At 23.8% G+C, this 19,480-nt stretch overlaps 1 protein-coding gene across 2 annotated transcripts in view; it reads left to right on the top strand.

The window, feature by feature from the left end:
* Nucleotides 1-19,480, top strand: part of LOC142237163 (Ig-like and fibronectin type-III domain-containing protein 2) — a 521,807-nt gene that overhangs the window by 401,838 nt on the left and 100,489 nt on the right. For both annotated transcript variants that reach the window (XM_075308520.1, XM_075308521.1), the window contains exons 10-11: nucleotides 6,394-6,667; nucleotides 18,112-18,327. In XM_075308520.1, the coding sequence (XP_075164635.1) occupies nucleotides 6,394-6,667; nucleotides 18,112-18,327 (490 nt within the window). The remainder of the gene's footprint in view (nucleotides 1-6,393; nucleotides 6,668-18,111; nucleotides 18,328-19,480) is intronic.

Raw genomic sequence — 19,480 nt, forward strand, 5'->3', positions numbered from 1 at the left:
TTGTAGATCTAAATTTTCGATACCATATCACTTCCGTCAAATGTTTCTGGGGCTATATATAAAGGTTTGTCCCAAATACATACATTTAAATATCACTCGATCTGGACAGAATTTGATAGACTTCTACAAAATCTATAGAATCAAAATTTAAGCCGGCTAATGCACTAGGGTGGAACACAATGTTAGTAAAAACACAAGTAAGGAAAGTCTAAAGTCGGGCGGGGCCGACTATATTATACCCTGCACCACTTTGTAGATCTAAATTTTCGATACCATATCACATCCGTCAAATGTGTTGGGGGCTATATATAAAGGTTTGTCCCACATACATACATTTAAATATCACTCGATTTGGACAGAATTTTTTAGACTTTTACAAAATCTATAGACTCAAAATTTAAGTTGGCTAATGCACTAATATGGGAAACATTTAAATCTGAAGCAATTGTAAGGAAACTTCACAAAAGTTTATTTATGATTTATCGCTTGATATATATGTATTAGAAGTTTAGGAAAATTAGAGTCATTTTTACAACTTTTCTACTAAGCAGTGGCGATTTAATAAGGAAAATGTTTGTATTTTGGCCATTTTTGTCGAAATCAGAAAAACATATATATGGGAGCTATATCTAAATCTGAGCCGATTTCAATCAAATTTGGCACACATGTCTATATTACTAATTGTACTCCTAGTGCAAAATTTCAACCAAATTGGGCCAAAACTCTGGCTTCTGGGGCCATATAAGTCCATATCGGGCGAAAAATATATATGGAAGCTATATCTAAATCTGAGCCGATTTCAATCAAATTTGGCACACATGACTATACTACCAATTGTACTCCTTGTGCAAAATTTCAAGCTAATCGGCATAAAACTCTGGCTTCTGGGTCCATATAAGTGCATATCGGGCGAAAGATATATATGGGAGCTATATCTAAATCTGAATCGATTTCAACCAAATTTGGCACGCATAGCTACAATGCTAAATCTACTCCCTGTGCAAAATTTCAACCGAATTGGGCCAAAACTCTGGCTTTTAGGACCATATTAGTCCATATCGGGCGAAAGATATATATGGGAGCTATATCTAAATCTGAACCGATCTCAATCAAATTTGGCACACATGACTATACTACGAATTGTACTCCTTGTACAAAATTTGAATCACATTGGACCAAAAATCTGGCTTCTGGGGCCATATAAGTCCATATCGGGCTAAAGATATATATGGCAGCTATATCTAAATCTGAACCGATTTCAATCAAATTTTGCACACTTGACTATACGACTAAGTGTTATGTTTGTACAAAATTTCAAGCAACTCGATATAAAACTCTGGCTGCTGGGTCCATATTAGTGCATATCGGGCGAAAGATATATATGGGAGCTATATCTAAGTCTGAACCGATTTCTTCCAAAATCAATAGGGTTCTATTCTGACCCAAATTAGGAACATGTGCCAAATTTGAAGGCGATTGGACTTAAATTGCGACCTAGACTTTGATCACAAAAATGTGTTCACAGACAGACGGACGGACAGACGGATATGGTTATATCGACTCAGGGACCCACCCTGAGCATTATTGCCAAAGACACCATGTGTCTATCTCGTCTCCTTCTGGGTGTTACAAACAGGGTATTGTTCCACAGTGTGGCGCAGGGTATAAAAATTACAAAATATTCTATAGCAAAAAATTTGACAAAATTTTCTATAAAATAAAATTATGAAAAAATTTTCTATAGAAATAAAATTTTGACAAAATTTTCTATAGAAATAAAATTTTGACAAAAATTTCTAAAGAAAGAAAATTTTTAGCAATTTTTTTTCTATAAAAAATCTTGATAAAATTTTCTATAAAAATAAAATTTTGAAAAATAAAGATTATAAAAATAAAATTTTGAGTAAATTTTCTATAGAAATAAATAAAATTTTGACAAAATTTTCTACAGAAATAAAATTTTAACAAAATTTTCTATAAATAAAAATTTTCTATAAATAAAATTTTGAAAAACAAAAAATTTCATAGAAATAAAATTTTGAAAAACAAAATTCTATAGAAATAAAATTTTGAAAAAATCCATAGAAATAAAATGTTGAAAAAAAATTCGTAGAAATAATATTCTGACACATTTTCGATGGAAATAACATTTTAACAAAATTTTCTATAGAAATAAATTTTTGACAACATTTTCTGTGGAAATAAAATTTTGAGAAAATTTTCTATAGAAATAAATAAAAAAAAAAATCCATAGAAGTACAATTTTTAGAATTTTTTTATAGAAATAAATGAAATAAGAGCAATCACGCTCAAAATAAGCCCAGCCAACTACACTCAAATCGATGATTTGAAATTGGCAAAGGAACAAAGAAATATTTGTACAAAGATTTATTTCGGCAAAAGCCGACTATCGGAAGCTTCGAGTGTGGTTTTATTCTGATAATTGGTTGATAGTTTTGCTGCAAGTAGAGGATGCGGTTGAGAAATGTTGTAGTTCCGAAAAGTGCGTCCATCCAACCATCTTGCAGTCTATAGGGCTTTGCCCAAATAAATTTGACTAGCATAGTTTTCCTCTGTTGGTTAAGCTACTCTTGTAGTTTAGTCAACGCAATGGTTTTAAAGCTGAGATCAAAACAACAAAGAAGTACAAACCAAGAATAAAAAACAAAAACGATTTAAAATGTTGACAAAATTTTCTATAGAAATAAAATTTCGTTTTGTTTGTTATTGTTGGCTTCTCTTCAATCGTTATTGTTGTTTTTGATCTCAGCTTAAAGCCATGCATTGACTAAACTACAAGTGTAGCTTAACCAACAGAGGAAAACTATGCTAGTCAAATTTATTTGGGCAAAGCCCTATAGACTGCAAGATGGTTGGATGTACAGCTGTTTCGGAATTACCACATTCCTCATCAGCATCCTCTACTTGCAGCAAAACTATCAACCAATTATCAGAATAAATTCGGGCAATTCACTCAACCCAAATTTGTTTAGGTAGTAGCCGACTATCAAAACCCGTTTTCGGAAGGTTCAAGTATAGTTCACTTTGTGTTAAGTGAATTACCCGAATTTATTCTGATAATTGGTTGATAGTTTTGCTGCAAGTAGAGGATGCTGATGAGGAATGTGGTAATTCCGAAACAGTTGTACATCCAACCATCTTGCAGTCTATAGGGCTTTGCCCAAATAAATTTGACTAGCATGGTTTTCCTCTGTTGGTTAAGCTACACTTGTAGTTTAGTCAATGCATGGCTTTAAGCTGAGATCAGAAATAAAATTTGGACAAAATTTTCTGTAGAAACGAAATTTTGACAAAATTTTCTATAGAAATAAAATTTTGACAAATCTTACGTATGTGAATGCGGATGGAAAAATACTTTATGGTACCGAGAGTAGCGACGATATTGCCTAAAAACCCACCCTGCCCCCAAAACGGGGTATATTTTCCATCTCGGAACCGCTTTCGTATGACTTCGAAGTCTTCCTTTTTGTGAAGAAGGTATTCCACATTTGTGCTTACAACATCGCAGTCTTTTTCATTCAATATCATGTTGCTGACGACATTTCGGGGTGAGATGCAACCGATCTCATTCTCCAGCTCTCCCTGGGCTACCTTTGTGATTTTAACCCATTATATTTCTATAGAATCTTTTTATAAATTTTATTTCTGTAGCAGATTTTGTCAAAATTTTATTTCTAACATATAGAAAATTTTGTCAACATTTTATCTCTTTGGAAAATTTTGTCAAAATTTTATTTTAATGGAAAACTTTGTCAAAATTTTATTTCTATAGAAATCTTTGTCAGATTTTTATTTCTCTAGTAAATTTTGGAAAAATTTAATTTCTATAGAAAATTTTGTCAAAATTTTATTTCTATAGAAAATCTTGTAAAAATTGTATCCCTATGGAAAATTTTGTCGATGTTTTATATCCTTAAAAAAATTTTGTCAAAATTTTAATTCTATAACAAATTTTTTCAAAATATAGAAAATTTTGTGAAGATTTTATTTCTATAGAAAATTTTTGCAAAATTTTATTTGTTAAAAATTTATATTCATAAAAAATTTTGCCAACATGTTATTTCTATAGAAAATTTTGTTAAAATTGTATTTCTATAGAACATTTTCTCAAAAGTTTATTTCTTAAGAAAATTTTGTCAAAATTTTATTTCTTAAGAAAATTTTATTTTAATGGAAAACTTTGTCAAAGTTTTATTTCTATAGAAATCTTTGTCTGAATTTTATTTCTCTAGTAAATTTTTGCCAAATTTTATTTCTATAGAAAATTTTTGCAACTATTTATTCCTATAGAAAATTTTGTCAAAATTTTATTTCTAAAGAAAATTTTGTCAAAATTTTATTTCTATAGAGAATTTTGTCAAAATTCTATTTCTATAGAAAATTTCGCCAAAATTTTATTTCTATAGAAAATTTGTCAATATTTTATTTCTATAGAAAATTTTGCCAAAATTTTATTTCTATAGAAAATTTTGTCAAAATTTTATTTCTGTAGATACTTTTGTCAAAATTTTATTTCTATAGGAGATTTTGTCAAAATTTTATTTCTATAGGAAATTTTGTCAAAATTTTATTTCTTTAGAAAATTTTGTCACCATTTTATTTCTATAGAAAATTTTGTCAAAATTTTATTTCTATAGAAAATTTTGTCAATATTTTATTTCTATAGAAAATTTTGTCAAAAGTTTACTTCTATAGAAAATTTTATTTCTATAGAAAATTTTGTCACCATTTTATTTCTATAGAAAATTTTGTCAAAAAATTACTTCTATAGAAAATTTTATCAAAATTTTATTTCTATAGAAAATTTTGCCAAAATTTTATTTCTATAGAAAAATTTACCAAAATTTTATTTCTATAGAAAATTTTGTCCAAATTTTATTTCTATAAAAAATTTTGTCAAAATTTTATGTCTATAGAAAACTTTGTCAAAATTTTATTTCTATAGGAAATTTTGTCAAAATTTTATTTCTATAGGAAATTTTGTCAAAATTTTATTTCTATAGAAAATTTTGTCACCATTTTATTTCTATAGAAAATTTTGTCAAAAAATTACTTCTATAGAAAATTTTGTCAAAATTCTATTTCTATAGAAAATTTCGCCAAAATTTTATTTCTATAGAAAATTTTGTCAATATTTTATTTCTATAGAAAATTTTGCCAAAATTTTATTTCTATAGAAAATTTTGCCAAAATTTTATTTCTATAGAACATTTTGCCAAAATTTTATTTCTATAAATAATTTTGTCAGAATTTTATTTCTATAGAAAATTTTGTCAAAATTTTATTTCTATAGAAAATTTTGTCCAAATTTTATTTCTATGGAAAATTTTTCTTAGAAAATTTTGTCAAAATTTTATTTCTATAGAAAATTTTGTCAAAATTTTATTTCTATAGAAAATTTTGTCAAAATTTTATTTCTATAGAAAATTTTGTCAATATTTTATTTCTATAGAAAATTTTGTCAAAATTTTATTTCTATAGAAAATTGTATCATTTTTTTGTTTGCTGGGATGTTAGGAAGTTTTAAGATACTTTGCCATCGGCAACTGTTGCCACAACTCCAGTAATTCGATTGTGGATGACAGCAGAACTTTAGTGTAACTTTTTACACAATCCAACGAGGAGGATATATAAGATTCGGGCTAGCTGAATTTTCCACCCTTTATATTTGATATTTTTTAGTTTTTAAAATCACTCCATATTGCAATTCCCTAGGCAACAGTAAGCACTTGCAACAATCCCCTTAGACAAGATTAAACTTTTTATTTTTTAAAATGTTTTTTTTTTTTTTTTTTTTATATTTTGGACTAACCTATCAATATGTGATCAACTACAAAAATTCCTTTAATCCATCTGTATCCTGAATTTTTTAATATTTACCATTTGCAATTTATAGACTCTATGGTATCTTCGTTTGTCCTTATGGCCAATTTTTTTTAATAGAAATTTTTTGTGGTTTCTCTTCACATGGATGGTTGTATTTTATTTTTTTTTTTTACTTTAAGAAATATTGATCATCTATGGCTAGAAGTGGCTAACAAAACAGAAAAAAGAAACTTCTTTGGATTTAACTTTATTTATAATATCAATTTAGAGTGAAATATCTGCTAGTTCTAATGCTTTGGCTGTTGTTGGTTTCAATCGTTCGTTGTCCATGTATCAAGGAAATTTATAACCGCAACATGCTTCCTTATTCAGTTACTCATATATCTGTAGTTACTTGGAAAACTAGCTCTTAGTGCTCCAACTCCCCCCTAAGGGGTTGTTGCTCGTATCATGTTAAAACTGCCATCTAATCTTGTTGCATTTTTTCTTCTCATTTTCTTTTTGTTTCCGTTCTTCCTTCGTGTGTGTCTGTGTCGGTGTTTTTAGCAAAGTCCACCACTTATATTGGAGGGCCTAGAACCTGAAGTCTACTATGAATTTTATGTGGTATCCGTAAATGCATATGGCAAGAGTGAACCCTCACCACGTCTTATCACACGCACCAGGCCCACTGAAATTGAAGATGCCGATGAGCCCAACTACGATATGTTCACATGCTGCCAAGGATCTGGGCTATTGCCTCAATGTGTGCCATTATGCAGTTATAACATACGTTTGTCGGACATTGAGAAACTGGGACCAGCATGTCGGGCACAAATGTGTAAGTAGAAAATTTTTAAATTTAAAGTCTGGCCATTCATAAGATATCCTTATTGAGTTGTAGGTATTCTGTACTTTTTATAAAAGAAATAAAATTTTGCAAAAATTTTCTATCAAAATAAAATTTTGCAAAAATTTTCTATAGAAATAAAATTTTGCAAAAATTGTCTTTAAAAAAAATTTTCCAAAAATTTTCCATAGAAATAAAATTTTGCAAAAATTTTCTATAGAAATAAAATTTTGCAAAAAGTTTCTATAAAAAAAAAATTTGCAAAAATTTTCTAGATAAATAAAATTTTGCAACAATTTTCTATAGAAATAAAATTTTGCAAAAATTTTCTGTAGAAATAAAATTTTGCAAAAATTTTCTGTAGAAATAAAATTTTGAAAAAATTTTCTATAGATACAAAATTTTGCAAAAATTTTCTATCAAAAAAAATTTTTTGCAAAAATTTTCTATAGAAAAAAAATTTTGCAAACATTTTCTATAGAAATAAAATTTTGCAAAAATTTTCTATAGAAATAAAATTTTGCAAACATTTTCTATAGAAATAAAATTTTGCAAAAATTTTCTATAGAAATAAAATTTTGCAAAAATTTTCTATAGAAATAAAATTTTGCAAAACATTTTCTGTAGAAATAAAATTTTGCAAAAATTTTCTATAGAAACAAAATTTTGCAAAAATTTTCTATAGAAATAAAATTTTGCAAAAATTTTATGTAGAAATAAAATTTTGCAAAAATTTTCTATAGAAACAAAATTTTGCAAAAATTTTCTATCAAAAAAAAATGTTTGCAAAAATGTTCTATAGAAATAAAATTTTGCAAAAATTTTCTATAGAAATAAAATTTTGCAAAAATTTTCTATAGAAATAACTTATTCCAAAAATTTTGTATAGAAATAAAAATTTGCAAACATTTTCTATAGCAATTAATTTTGCAAAAATTGTCTTTAAAAATAAAATTTTGAAAAATTTTTTTATAGAGATAAAAATTTGCAAAAATTTTCCATAGAAATAAAATTTTGCAAAAATTTTCCATAGAAATAAAATTTTGCAAAAATTTTCCATAGAAATAAAATTTTGCAAACATTTTCTGTAGAAATAAAATTTTGCAAAAATTTTCTATAGATACAAAATTTTGCAAAAATTTTCTATAAAAAAAATTTTTTGCAAAAATTTTCTATAGAAATAAAATTTTGCAAAAATTTTCTATAGAAATAAAATTTTGCAAAAATTTTCTATAGAAATAAAATTTTGCAAAAATTTTCTATAGAAATAAAATTTTGCAAAAATTTTCTATAGAAATAAAATTTTGCAAAAAGTTTCTATAAAAAAAAAATTTGCAAAAATTTTCTAGATAAATAAAATTTTGCAAAAAATTTTCTGTAGAAATAAAATTTTGCAAAAATTTTCTATAGATACAAAATTTTGCAAAAATTTTCTATAAAAAAAATTTTTTTGCAAAAATTTTCTATAGAAATAAAATTTTGCAAAAATTTTCTATAGAAATAAAATTTTGCAAAAATTTTCTAAAGAAATAAAATTTTGCAAAAATTTTCTATAGAAATAAAATTTTGCAAAAATTTTCTATAGAAATAAAATTTTGCAAAAAGTTTCTATAAAAAAAAATTTGCAAAAATTTTCTAGATAAATAAAATTTTGCAACAATTTTCTATAGAAATAAAATTTTGCAAAAAATTTTCTGTAGAAATAAAATTTTGCAAAAATTTTCTATAGAAACAAAATTTTGCAAAAATTTTCTATAAAAAAATTTTTTTGCAAAAATTTTCTATAGAAATAAAATTTTGCAAAAATTTTCTATAGAAATAAAATTTTGCAAAAATTTTCTATAGAAATAAAATTTTGCAAAAATTTTCTATAGAAATAACTTATTCCAAAAATTTTGTATAGAAATAAAAATTTGCAAAAATTTTCTATCAAAATAAAATTTTGCAAACATTTTCTATAGCAATTAATTTTGCAAAAATTGTCTTTAAAAATAAAATTTTGAAAAATTTTTTTATAGAGATAAAAATTTGCAAAAATTTTCCATAGAAATAAAATTTTGCAAAAATTTTCCATAGAAATAAAATTTTGCAAACATTTTCTGTAGAAATAAAATTTTGCAAATCTTTTGTATAGAAATAACATTTTCTAAAAATATTGTATAGAAATAAAAATTTGCAACAATTTTCTATAGAAATAAAAATTTGACAAATTTTTTTATAGAGATACAATTTTGCAAAAATTTTCCATAGAAATAAAATTTTGCAAAAATTTTCTATAGAAATAAAATTTTGCAAAAATTTTCTATAGAAATAAAATTTTGCAAAAATTTTCTATAGAAATAAAATTTTGCAAAAATTTTCTGTAGAAATAAAATTTTGCAAAAATTTTCTATAGAAACAAAATTTTGCAACAATTTTCTATAGAAATAAAATTTTGCAAACATTTTTTATAGAAATAAAATTTTGCAAAAATTTTCTATAGAAATAAAATTTTGCAAAAATTTTCTATAGAAATAAAATTTTGCAAAAAATTTTCTGTAGAAATAAAATTTTGCAAAAATTTTCTATAGAAACAAAATTTTGCAAAAATTTTCTATCAACAAAAAATTTTTCCAAAAATTTTCTATAGAAATAAAATTTTGCAAAAATTTTCTATAGAAATAAAATTTTGCAAACATTTTCTATAGCAATTAATTTTGCAAAAATTGTCTTTAAAAATAAAATTTTGAAAAATTTTTTTATAGAGATAAAAATTTGCAAAAATTTTCCATAGAAATAAAATTTTGCAAAAATTTTCCATAGAAATAAAATTTTGCAAAAATTTTCCATAGAAATAAAATTTTGCAAACATTTTCTGTAGAAATAAAATTTTGCAAATCTTTTGTATAGAAATAACATTTTCTAAAAATATTGTATAGAAATAAAATTTTGCAACAATTTTCTATAGAAATAAAATTTTGCAAAAATTTGCTGTAGAAATAAAATTTTGCAAAAATTTTCTATAGATACAAAATTTTGCAAAAATTTTCTATAAAAAAAATTTTTTTGCAAAAATTTTCTATAGAAATAAAATTTTGCAAAAATTTTCTATAGAAATAAAATTTTGCAAAAATTTTCTATAGAAATAAAATTTTGCAAAAATTTTCTATAGAAATAAAATTTTGCAAAAAGTTTCTATAAAAAAAAATTTGCAAAAATTTTCTAGATAAATAAAATTTTGCAACAATTTTCTATAGAAATAACATTTTGCAAAAAATTTTCTGTAGAAATAAAATTTTGCAAAAATTTTCTATAGAAACAAAATTTTGCAAAAATTTTCTATAAAAAAAAATTTTTTTGCAAAAATTTTCTATAGAAATAAAATTTTGCAAAAATTTTCTATAGAAATAAAATTTTGCAAAAATTTTCTATAGAAATAACTTATTCCAAAAATTTTGTATAGAAATAAAAATTTGCAAAAATTTTCTATCAAAATAAAATTTTGCAAACATTTTCTATAGCAATTAATTTTGCAAAAATTGTCTTTAAAAATAAAATTTTGAAAAAAATTTTTATAGAGATAAAAATTTGCAAAAATTTTCCATAGAAATAAAATTTTGCAAAAATTTTCCATAGAAATAAAATTTTGCAAACATTTTCTGTAGAAATAAAATTTTGCAAATCTTTTGTATAGAAATAACATTTTCTAAAAATATTGTATAGAAATAAAAATTTGCCACAATTTTCTATAGAAATAAAAATTTGACAAATTTTTTTATAGAGATTCAATTTTGCAAAAATTTTCCATAGAAATAAAATTTCGCAAAAATTTTCCATAGAAATAACATTTTGCAACAATTTTCCATAGCAATAACATCTTGCAAAAATTTTCTATAAAAATAAAATTTTGCAAACATTTTCTATAGAAATAAAATTTTACAACAATTTACTATAGAAATAAAATTTTGCAAAAATTTTGTAGAGAAATAAAATTTTGCAAAAAATTTGTAGAGAAATAAAATTTTGCAAACATTTTGTAGAGAAATAAAATTTTGCAACAATTTTCTATAGAAATAAAAATTTACAAAACTTTTGTATAGAAATAACATATTCCGAAAATTTTGTATAGAAATAAAAATTTGCAAAAATTTTGCAAAAATTTTCTATAGAAAAATTTTGCAAAAATTGTCTTTAAAAATAAAATTTTGACAAAATGTTTTATAGAGATAAAAATTTGCAAAAATTTTCCATAGAAATAAAATTTTGCAAAAATTTTCCATACAAATAAAATTTTGCAAAAATTTTCCATAGAAATAAAATTTTGAAAAATTTTCCATAGAAATAAAATTTTTACAAATTTTTTTATAGAGGTACAATTTTGCAAAAATTTTCCATACAAATAAAATTGTGCAAAAATATTTTATAGAAATAAAATTTTGCAAAAATTTTCTATAAAAATAAAATTTTGCAAAAATATTCTAGAGAAATAAAATTTTGCAACAATTTTCTATCGAAATAAAAATTTGCAAAAATTTTCTATCAAAAAAAAAAATTCTTGCAAAAATTTTCTATCAAAAAAAAAAAATTCTTGCAAAAATTTTCTATCAAAATAAAATTTTGCAACAATTTTCTTTTGACAGTTTTCTATAAAAATAAAATTTTGCAAAAACTATCTATAGATATAAAATTGTTTCAAAATTTTCTATAGAAATAAAATTTTGACAAAATTTTCAATAGAAATAAAATTTTGAGAAAATTTTCTACAGAAGTAAGATTTTGCAAAAATTTTCTACAGAAATAAAATTTTGCAAAAACTTTCTATAGATATAAAATTTTAACAAAATATTCTTTAGAAATAAAATTTTGTCAAAATTTTCTATAGAAATAAAACTTTAGCAAAATTTGCTATAGAAATAAAATTTAGAAAAAAAATCTAAAGAAATAAAATGTTAACCAAATTTGCTATAGAAGTAAAATATACACAAAATTTTCTATAGAAATGAAATTTTGCAAAAATTTTCTATCAAAATAAATAACATAGTTACAAAAAATGTTTTATCAAAATAAAATTTTGCACAAATTTTCTATAGAAATAAAATGTTGACAAAATTTTCTATAGCAATATAATTTTCCATAAATTTTCTATAGAAATAAAGTTTTGCAAAACTTTTTCTATAAAAATAAAATTTTGCAAAAATTTTCTATAGAGATAAATTTTTAATGCAATTTTCTAGAGAAATAAAATGTTGACAAAATTTTCATTTCATTTCATTTTTTTGAGAACATGCACAACAAGATTAAAATCTTATAATTATAGTGCAGGATTATAAATGTTAAATTTTCTATAGAAATAAACGTATGACAATTTTTTTTAATTTTAATTGATTTAATCGAAATCAATTAAATTTTCTAGAAAATTTCGCTCAGTGTACATATTGAAAGTTTATGCAAAAAAAAAAGAATAAAATCTTTAGTGACAGATGTTGGTATTGCTTCCCTCCCCATGGAAATGCTTGTTGCACGGGGATTGCATTAATAAGCAACTGTATTTTAACAACTACACCATCAGAGCATCACAGGCAATGGGAGCATTTAACTCTGCCTCTCTCTCTCGTTTTTCTCGTGAATACACACTCCCAATATTCTCATTCTTAGCGAGCGACATGAAAAAGCAGTAAGAAATAAAGGACATTAAATAAGATTTATATGCTACATGATATGCATATGAATTAAGTCATAGGACCACACATTCATTGTGTCCAAGGCTTCCACTCCCTTGAATGAGTTCTTATGCATTTTTTGTTCACTCGTAAGAGTATTTCCTTGTACTTCTGCACTGCAACTGAAGATTACGACTACTGTGAGTACTACGTTTTTCTTTTTCATTGGTTGTATCTAGCCTCTAACAATTATGGCTGTAGGGGAGCATTTCCCAGTCCGGAAAAGGATGAAATTAAAGAACAAGTGCAACATGGCCAATAGTTCGGTCAGGTCGAATCTTAAATGCCTATCACCATGGACCTTATACAAAAACAAAATTCTATAGAAATAAAATTTTGCAAAAATTTTCTATAGAAATAAATTTTTTCAAAAATTTTCTATAGAAATAAAATTTTGCAAAAATTTTCTGTACAAATAAAATTGTGACAAAATTTTCCATAGAAATAAAATTTTTACAAAATTGTCTGTAGAAAAAAAAAATTTCAAAAATTTTCTATAGAAATAAAATTTTGCAAAAATTTTCTATAGAAATAAAATTTTGCAAAAATTATCTTTAGAATTAAAATTTTGACAAAATTTTTTATAGAAATAAATTTTTGGCACAATTTTTTATAGAAATAACATTTTGAAAAAATTTTCTATAGAATTAAAATTTTGACAAAATTTTTCATAGAAATAATATTTTTACAAAATTGTCTTTAGAAATAAAATTTTTACAACATTTTTTATAGAAATAAAATTTTTGAACAATTTTCTATAGAAATAAATTTTTGCACAATTTTCTATAGAAATAAATTTTTGACAAAATTTTCTATAGAAATAAAATGTTTGACAAAATTTTCTATAGAAATGAAATTTTGCAAAAATTTTCTACAGAAATAAAATTTTGACAAAATTTTCTATAGAAATAAATTTTTGGCATAATTTTCTATAGAAATAAACTTTTGACAAAATTTTCTATAGATATAAAATTTTGACAAAATGTTCTACAGATATAAAATGTTTGACAAAATTTTTTATAGAAATAAAATTTTGATAAAATTTTGCAAAAATTTTATATAGATATAAAATTTTGCCAAAATTTTCTATAGATAAAAATTTTGCCAAAATTTTCTATAGAAATAAAATTTTGCAAAAATTTTTCTATAGAAATAAAATTTTGCAAAAATTTTATATAGATTAAAATTTTGCCAAAATTGTCTATATACATTTTTCAAAATAAAATTTTGTTGTTTGATAGTTTTTTGGTAAAATTTTCTCCAAATTTGTCAATTTGTAAACCAGATCTTGCTATTTGTTGACAAACTGTTCAATTTGGAATGGCTTTTCATTGGAGAAACCCAAATTCGATAAACACTGAACCAATTTCTTCAAAGGCAATAGGGATCGCCGTCTAGTCAGAAAGCTTTACCGAATTTGAGGCCACAAAAATTCATGGACGAAAGGATGGTTAGACAGACTGACGGACATGGCATCCACTCACAGCTTAAGTTTGTGATCATTAGAGACTCACCGTGGTGCAATGTATAGCATGCTCGCATTGCATAAAAAGGGCAATGGGTTCAATACCCGTTTTGCCGTATAGCCAACATAAATCTCTTTACTAAATTTGAGGCCACAAAAATACATGGACGGACGGACAAATTGACAGACGGACATCGCATCCACTCACAATTCAACTCTAATATTGTCATTGTACTTAGAGAGTCACTGTGGTGCAATGGTTACCATGCTTGCCTTGCATACAAAGGGTCATGGGTTCAATCCCCGTTTTGCAGTATAGCCAAAATAAACTTCTTTATTAAATTTGAGGCCATAAATATATAAATAAAATTGTAACACAATTTTCTATAGAAATAATATGCTGACAAAATTTTCTGTACAAATAAAATTTTGCAAGCATTTTTTATAGAAATTTTTCAAAAATTTTCTAAAAAAAGTAAAATCATGCAAAATTTTTCAATTTTTTTTTTTTATAGAAATAAAATTTTTCTATAGAAATAAAATTCTGCAAAAATTTTCTATAGAAATAAAATTTTCTATAGAAATATAATTTTGCAAAAATTTTCTATAGAAATAAAATTTTGCAAAAATTTTCTATAGAAATAAAATTGTGTAAAAATTTTCTATAGAAATAAAATTTTGCAAAAATTTTCTATAGAAATAAAATTTTTCAAAAATTTTCTATAGAAATAAAATTTTGCAAAAATTTTCTATAGAAATAAAGTGTTGACAAAATTTTCTGAAGAAAAAGAAATTGTGACAAAATTTTCTATAGAAATAAAATTTTGACAAAAATTTTCTAAAAAGAAAATTTTACAAAAATTTTCTGAAGAAATCAAATTGTGCAAAAATTTTCTGAAGAAATCAAATTGTGCAAAAATTTTCTGGAGAAATAAAATTTTTCAAAAATTTTTTATAGAAATAAATTTTTTCAAAAATTTTCTATAAAAATAAAATATTGCAAAAATTTTCTATTGAAATACAATATTGCAAAAATTTTTTATAGAAATAAAATTTTGCAAAAATTTTTTATAGAAATAAAATTTTGCAAAAATTTTCTATAGAAATAAAAAAATACAAAAAATTTTTTATAGAAATAAAATTTTGCAAAAATTTTCTATAGAAATAAAATTTTGACAGAACTTTCCACATAGAGTATTGTAAAAATTTTCGATAGATACAATTTTGCAAAAAAATTTCTATATATGCCCGTATATCCAATTGTGACAAAATTTCTATAGAAATAAAAAAATTCTATAGAAATAGGAAAAAATTCTACACAATTGTTTATAGAAATAAGATTTGCAAACATTTTCGATAGAAATAAAATTTGTAAAACAAGTTCTGTAGAAATAAAACTTTGCAAAAATTTTCGATAGAAATACAATATTTCAGAAATTTACTATAGAAATAAAATTTTGCAAACATTTTCTATAGAAATAAATTTTTGCAAAGATATTATCTGAAGAAATAAAATTTTGCAAAAATTTTCTATAGAAATAAAACTTTGCAAAAATTTTTTACAGAAATAAAATTTTGCAAATTTTTTTTTTAGAAATAAAATCTTAATCTTAAAATCTTAAATCGAATCTTAAATGCCTATCACCATGGAACGTATACAAAAAAAAAAATCTAAAGAAATAAAATTTTGCAAAAATTTTCTATAGAAATACATTTTTTCAAAAATTTTCTATAGAAATAAAATTTTGCAAAAATTTTCTGTACAAATAAAATTTTGACAAAATTTTCCATAGAAATAAAATTTTTACAAAATTGTCTGTAGAAAAACAAATTTCAAAAATTTTCTATAGAAATAAAAATTTTCTATAGAATAAAACTTTCTATAGAAATAAAATTTTGCAAAAATTATCTTTAGAATTAAAATTTTGACAAAATTTTTTATAGAAATACATTTTTGGCACAATTTTCTATAGAAATAAAAGTTTTCAATAGAAATAAAATTCTGCAGAAATAAAATTCTGCAGAAATAAAATTCTGCAAAAATTTTCTATAGAAATAAAATTTTACAAAAATTTTCTATAGAAATATAATTGTGACAAAATTTGCTATAGAAATAAAATTTTGCAAAAATTTTCTATAGAAATAAAATTTTGCAAAAGTTTTCTGAAGAAATAAAATTTTGCTAAAATTTTCTATAGAAATAAAATTTTGCAAAAATTTTTTATAGAAATAAAATTTTGCAAAAATTTTTTATACAAATAAAATTTTGCAAAAATTTTCTATAGAAATTAAATTTCACAAAAATTTTCTATAGAAATAAAGTTATGCAAAAATTTTCCATAGAAATAACATTTTGCTAAAATTTTCTATAGAAATAAAATTTTTACAAAATTTTCTATAGAAATAAAATTTTGACAAAATTTTCTAAAAAAATAAAATTTTTCAAAAATTTTCTATAGAAATAAAATGTTGCGAAAATTTTCTATAGAAATAAAAGTTTCCAAAAATTTGCGGAAGAAATAAGATATTACAAAAATTTTCTATAGAAATAAAATTATGCAAAAATTTTCCATAGAAATAACCGTTTGCTAAAATTTTTTATAGAAATAAAATTTTTCAAAAATTTTCTATAAAAATAAAATTTTTCAAAAATTTTCTATAGACATAAAAATTTGCAAACATTTTCTATAAAAATAAAATTTTGCAAATTTTACAAAAATTTTCTGAATAAATCAAATTGTGTAAAATTTTCTGAAGAAATCAAATTTTGCAAAAATTTTCTATAGAAATAAAACTTTGCTAAATTTTTCCATAGAAATAAAATTTTGCTAAAATTTTCTATAGAAATAAAATTTTGCTAAAATTTTCCATAGAAATAAAATTTTGCAAAAATTTTCTGTAGAAATAAAATTTTGCAAACATTTTTTATAGAAATAAAATTTTGCAAAAATTTTTTATACAAAAAAAAATTTGCAAAAATTTTCTATAGAAATTAAATTTCACAAAAATTTTCTATAGAAATAAAATTTTGCAAAAATTTTCCATAGAAATAACATTTTGCTAAAATTTTATATAGAAATAAAATTTTTACAAAATTTTCTATAGAAATAAAATTTTGACAAAATTTTCTATAGAAATAAAATTTTTACAAAATTTTCTATAGAAATAAAATTTTTACAAGATTTTCTATAGAAAAAAAATTTGGACAAAATTTTCTAAAAAAAAAATAAAATTTTTCAAACATTTTCTATAGAAATAAAATGTTGCGAAAATTTTCTATAGAAATAAAAGTTTCCAAAAATTTTCGGAAGAAATAAAATATTACAAAAATTTTCTATAGAAATAAAATTATGCAAAAATTTTCCATAGAAATAACCGTTTGCTAAAATTTTTTTATAGAAATAAAATTTTGCAAAAATTTTCTATAGAAATAAAATTTTTCAAAAATTTTCTATAAAAATAAAATTTTGCAAAAATTTTCTATAGAAATAAAAATTTGTAAACATTTTCTATAAAAATAAAATTTTGCAAATTTTACAAAAAATTTCTGAATAAATCAAATTGTGTAAAAATTTTCTGAAGAAATCAAATTTTGCAAAAATTTTCTATAGAAATAAAATTTTGCTAAAATTTTCCATAGAAATAAAGTTTTGCAAAAATTTTCTATAGAAATAAAATTTTGCAAAAATTTTCTATAGAAATAAAATTTTGCAAACATTTTTTTTAGAAATAAATTTTTCACAGATTTTCTATTGACTGGCGGATATCGCTAAGTCCACTCTAGAGATGTATTTCCGACTACTCCTTCCTGGTGTTACATACAAATGCATAAACTTATTATACCCTGTTCCCATAGTACCCGTGAAGGGTATACAAAAATAGATGGAATTCAAGCAGAGCTCAGGGAACCTGAAAATAATTACTTTTCTTCTCTTACTTATGTCCATGCCATTTAACAGAGTATTGTCTATTTCTTTTTGTTTTTTTTCTCGATTTCTTTTTTGGTGCTGGTCCTGCTCCATTATGTTCCTTTGGCTTTTTGTGTATAAATACAACGGCGCAATATGGAATTGATTCCGGCTGCCGCCTACAATCTCTTGCAACCACAAACAATGTTGGCTACACCACTACACCATCGCTATCGTCATCGTCATCATCACCAACACCATTGCCAAATACGACCACCACCATCATCATCGTTGGACTTATGGTTACTTGGGCGGTCTCTGCCGTTGGTTACTGTTACCGGATTAATCGTCTGGATACTGTAGCTATTATTGCCAAATGTGCCGCTGGAGGTCGTGATCATACACCCTGCTGTGTAAGAAGAGGTGTACCCTCGACGTGTATGTCATTGTGTCGGGGCGTTTTACCTGTGGCCCACACCTCTTCATTAGCAACGAGTGGCAGTAGCAGCAGTAGTAATTCCAATGCCACCACTGATTGTCTATCGTATGCGGGCAATATTCTACAATGTCTGGAAGAGGGTAAGTACATGGCATGAGGAAAATATGTGGATGAGGGCCATGAGGCGCATATACGGGTAGAATATGAACCATTTAACAAATGGTGTAAATTGAATTTTCCATTAGATATAAAATTTAATTAATTTGCATGCAACACATACACACTGCACTGCAAATGAGAATGGACAATAATTCTTTCATGACAAGGTGGAAGGATGTTTTATCCATTGAAGTAGAGAGAGAGAAAGAGAGGGAAATTTCTCCAAGAAATTGAAACATTAAAATTCTGTTAGAAGTAATTTGAATTGAATTCAAAGTAAGTAAATGCTACAAAATGCCAGAAATAAAGTTGGCCTTAGTCAAAGATCATATCCTTCGTAAGAGATTTGGATTTTAGAGAGGTGTATATATGACACGAGTACATCTCACGTAGGGTTGACAGTTGGACTAGAGTGGGCTAAAATTTTCTATGTCATGTCCAGTTACAAGCTATTCAATAATATTTCCAGCTAAATATACTTTTGAAATAATATTTCAATAGAAAAGACTATACGTTTAGTTATTTATCTTTTTCATTCTCAATAAGGTAATTTTTAAGTGTTAATTACTTTTAACCAGCACTCAATTACACCCAGAGAGAGAGAAAGCGTAGTAACTCAAAATTTTTATTAAATGTTCACTTTTCATTCAAAAACGATACACACTGTAAAATTCTCCCACTTCTTACTATTCTTTCATTAAAAAATGTTTTTTCTCTTTTCTTGACTTCAGAGTTAATACTTTTTTACTACAGTTTTTTGTCTCTACTGGAAAATAAAAAAAAAAAAAGTATATACGGCCGTAAGTTCGGCCAGGCCGAATCTTATATACCCTCCACCATGGATTGCGTAGAAACTTCTACGAAAGACTGTCAACCACAATCGAAGTACTTGGGTTGTGGTATCTTAAAACTTCTTAACAACATTTTTTCTAAATTGTGAGTTAGTCCATACGTTGTATATATTAGATAATTACGAATCGATATGGACTTTTTGCACGGTACGTAGAGAGCCAGAATTGAAATATGGGGGTCGCTTATATGGGGGCTATATAGAATTATGAACTTGATATGGACCAATTTTTGTGTGATTGGAAATCGATTTATCTGAGGGATATATATAACTATAGACCGATA

This window comes from Haematobia irritans, chromosome 4 (assembly GCF_050003625.1).
Source record: "Haematobia irritans isolate KBUSLIRL chromosome 4, ASM5000362v1, whole genome shotgun sequence".
NCBI lineage: Eukaryota > Metazoa > Arthropoda > Insecta > Diptera > Muscidae > Haematobia > Haematobia irritans.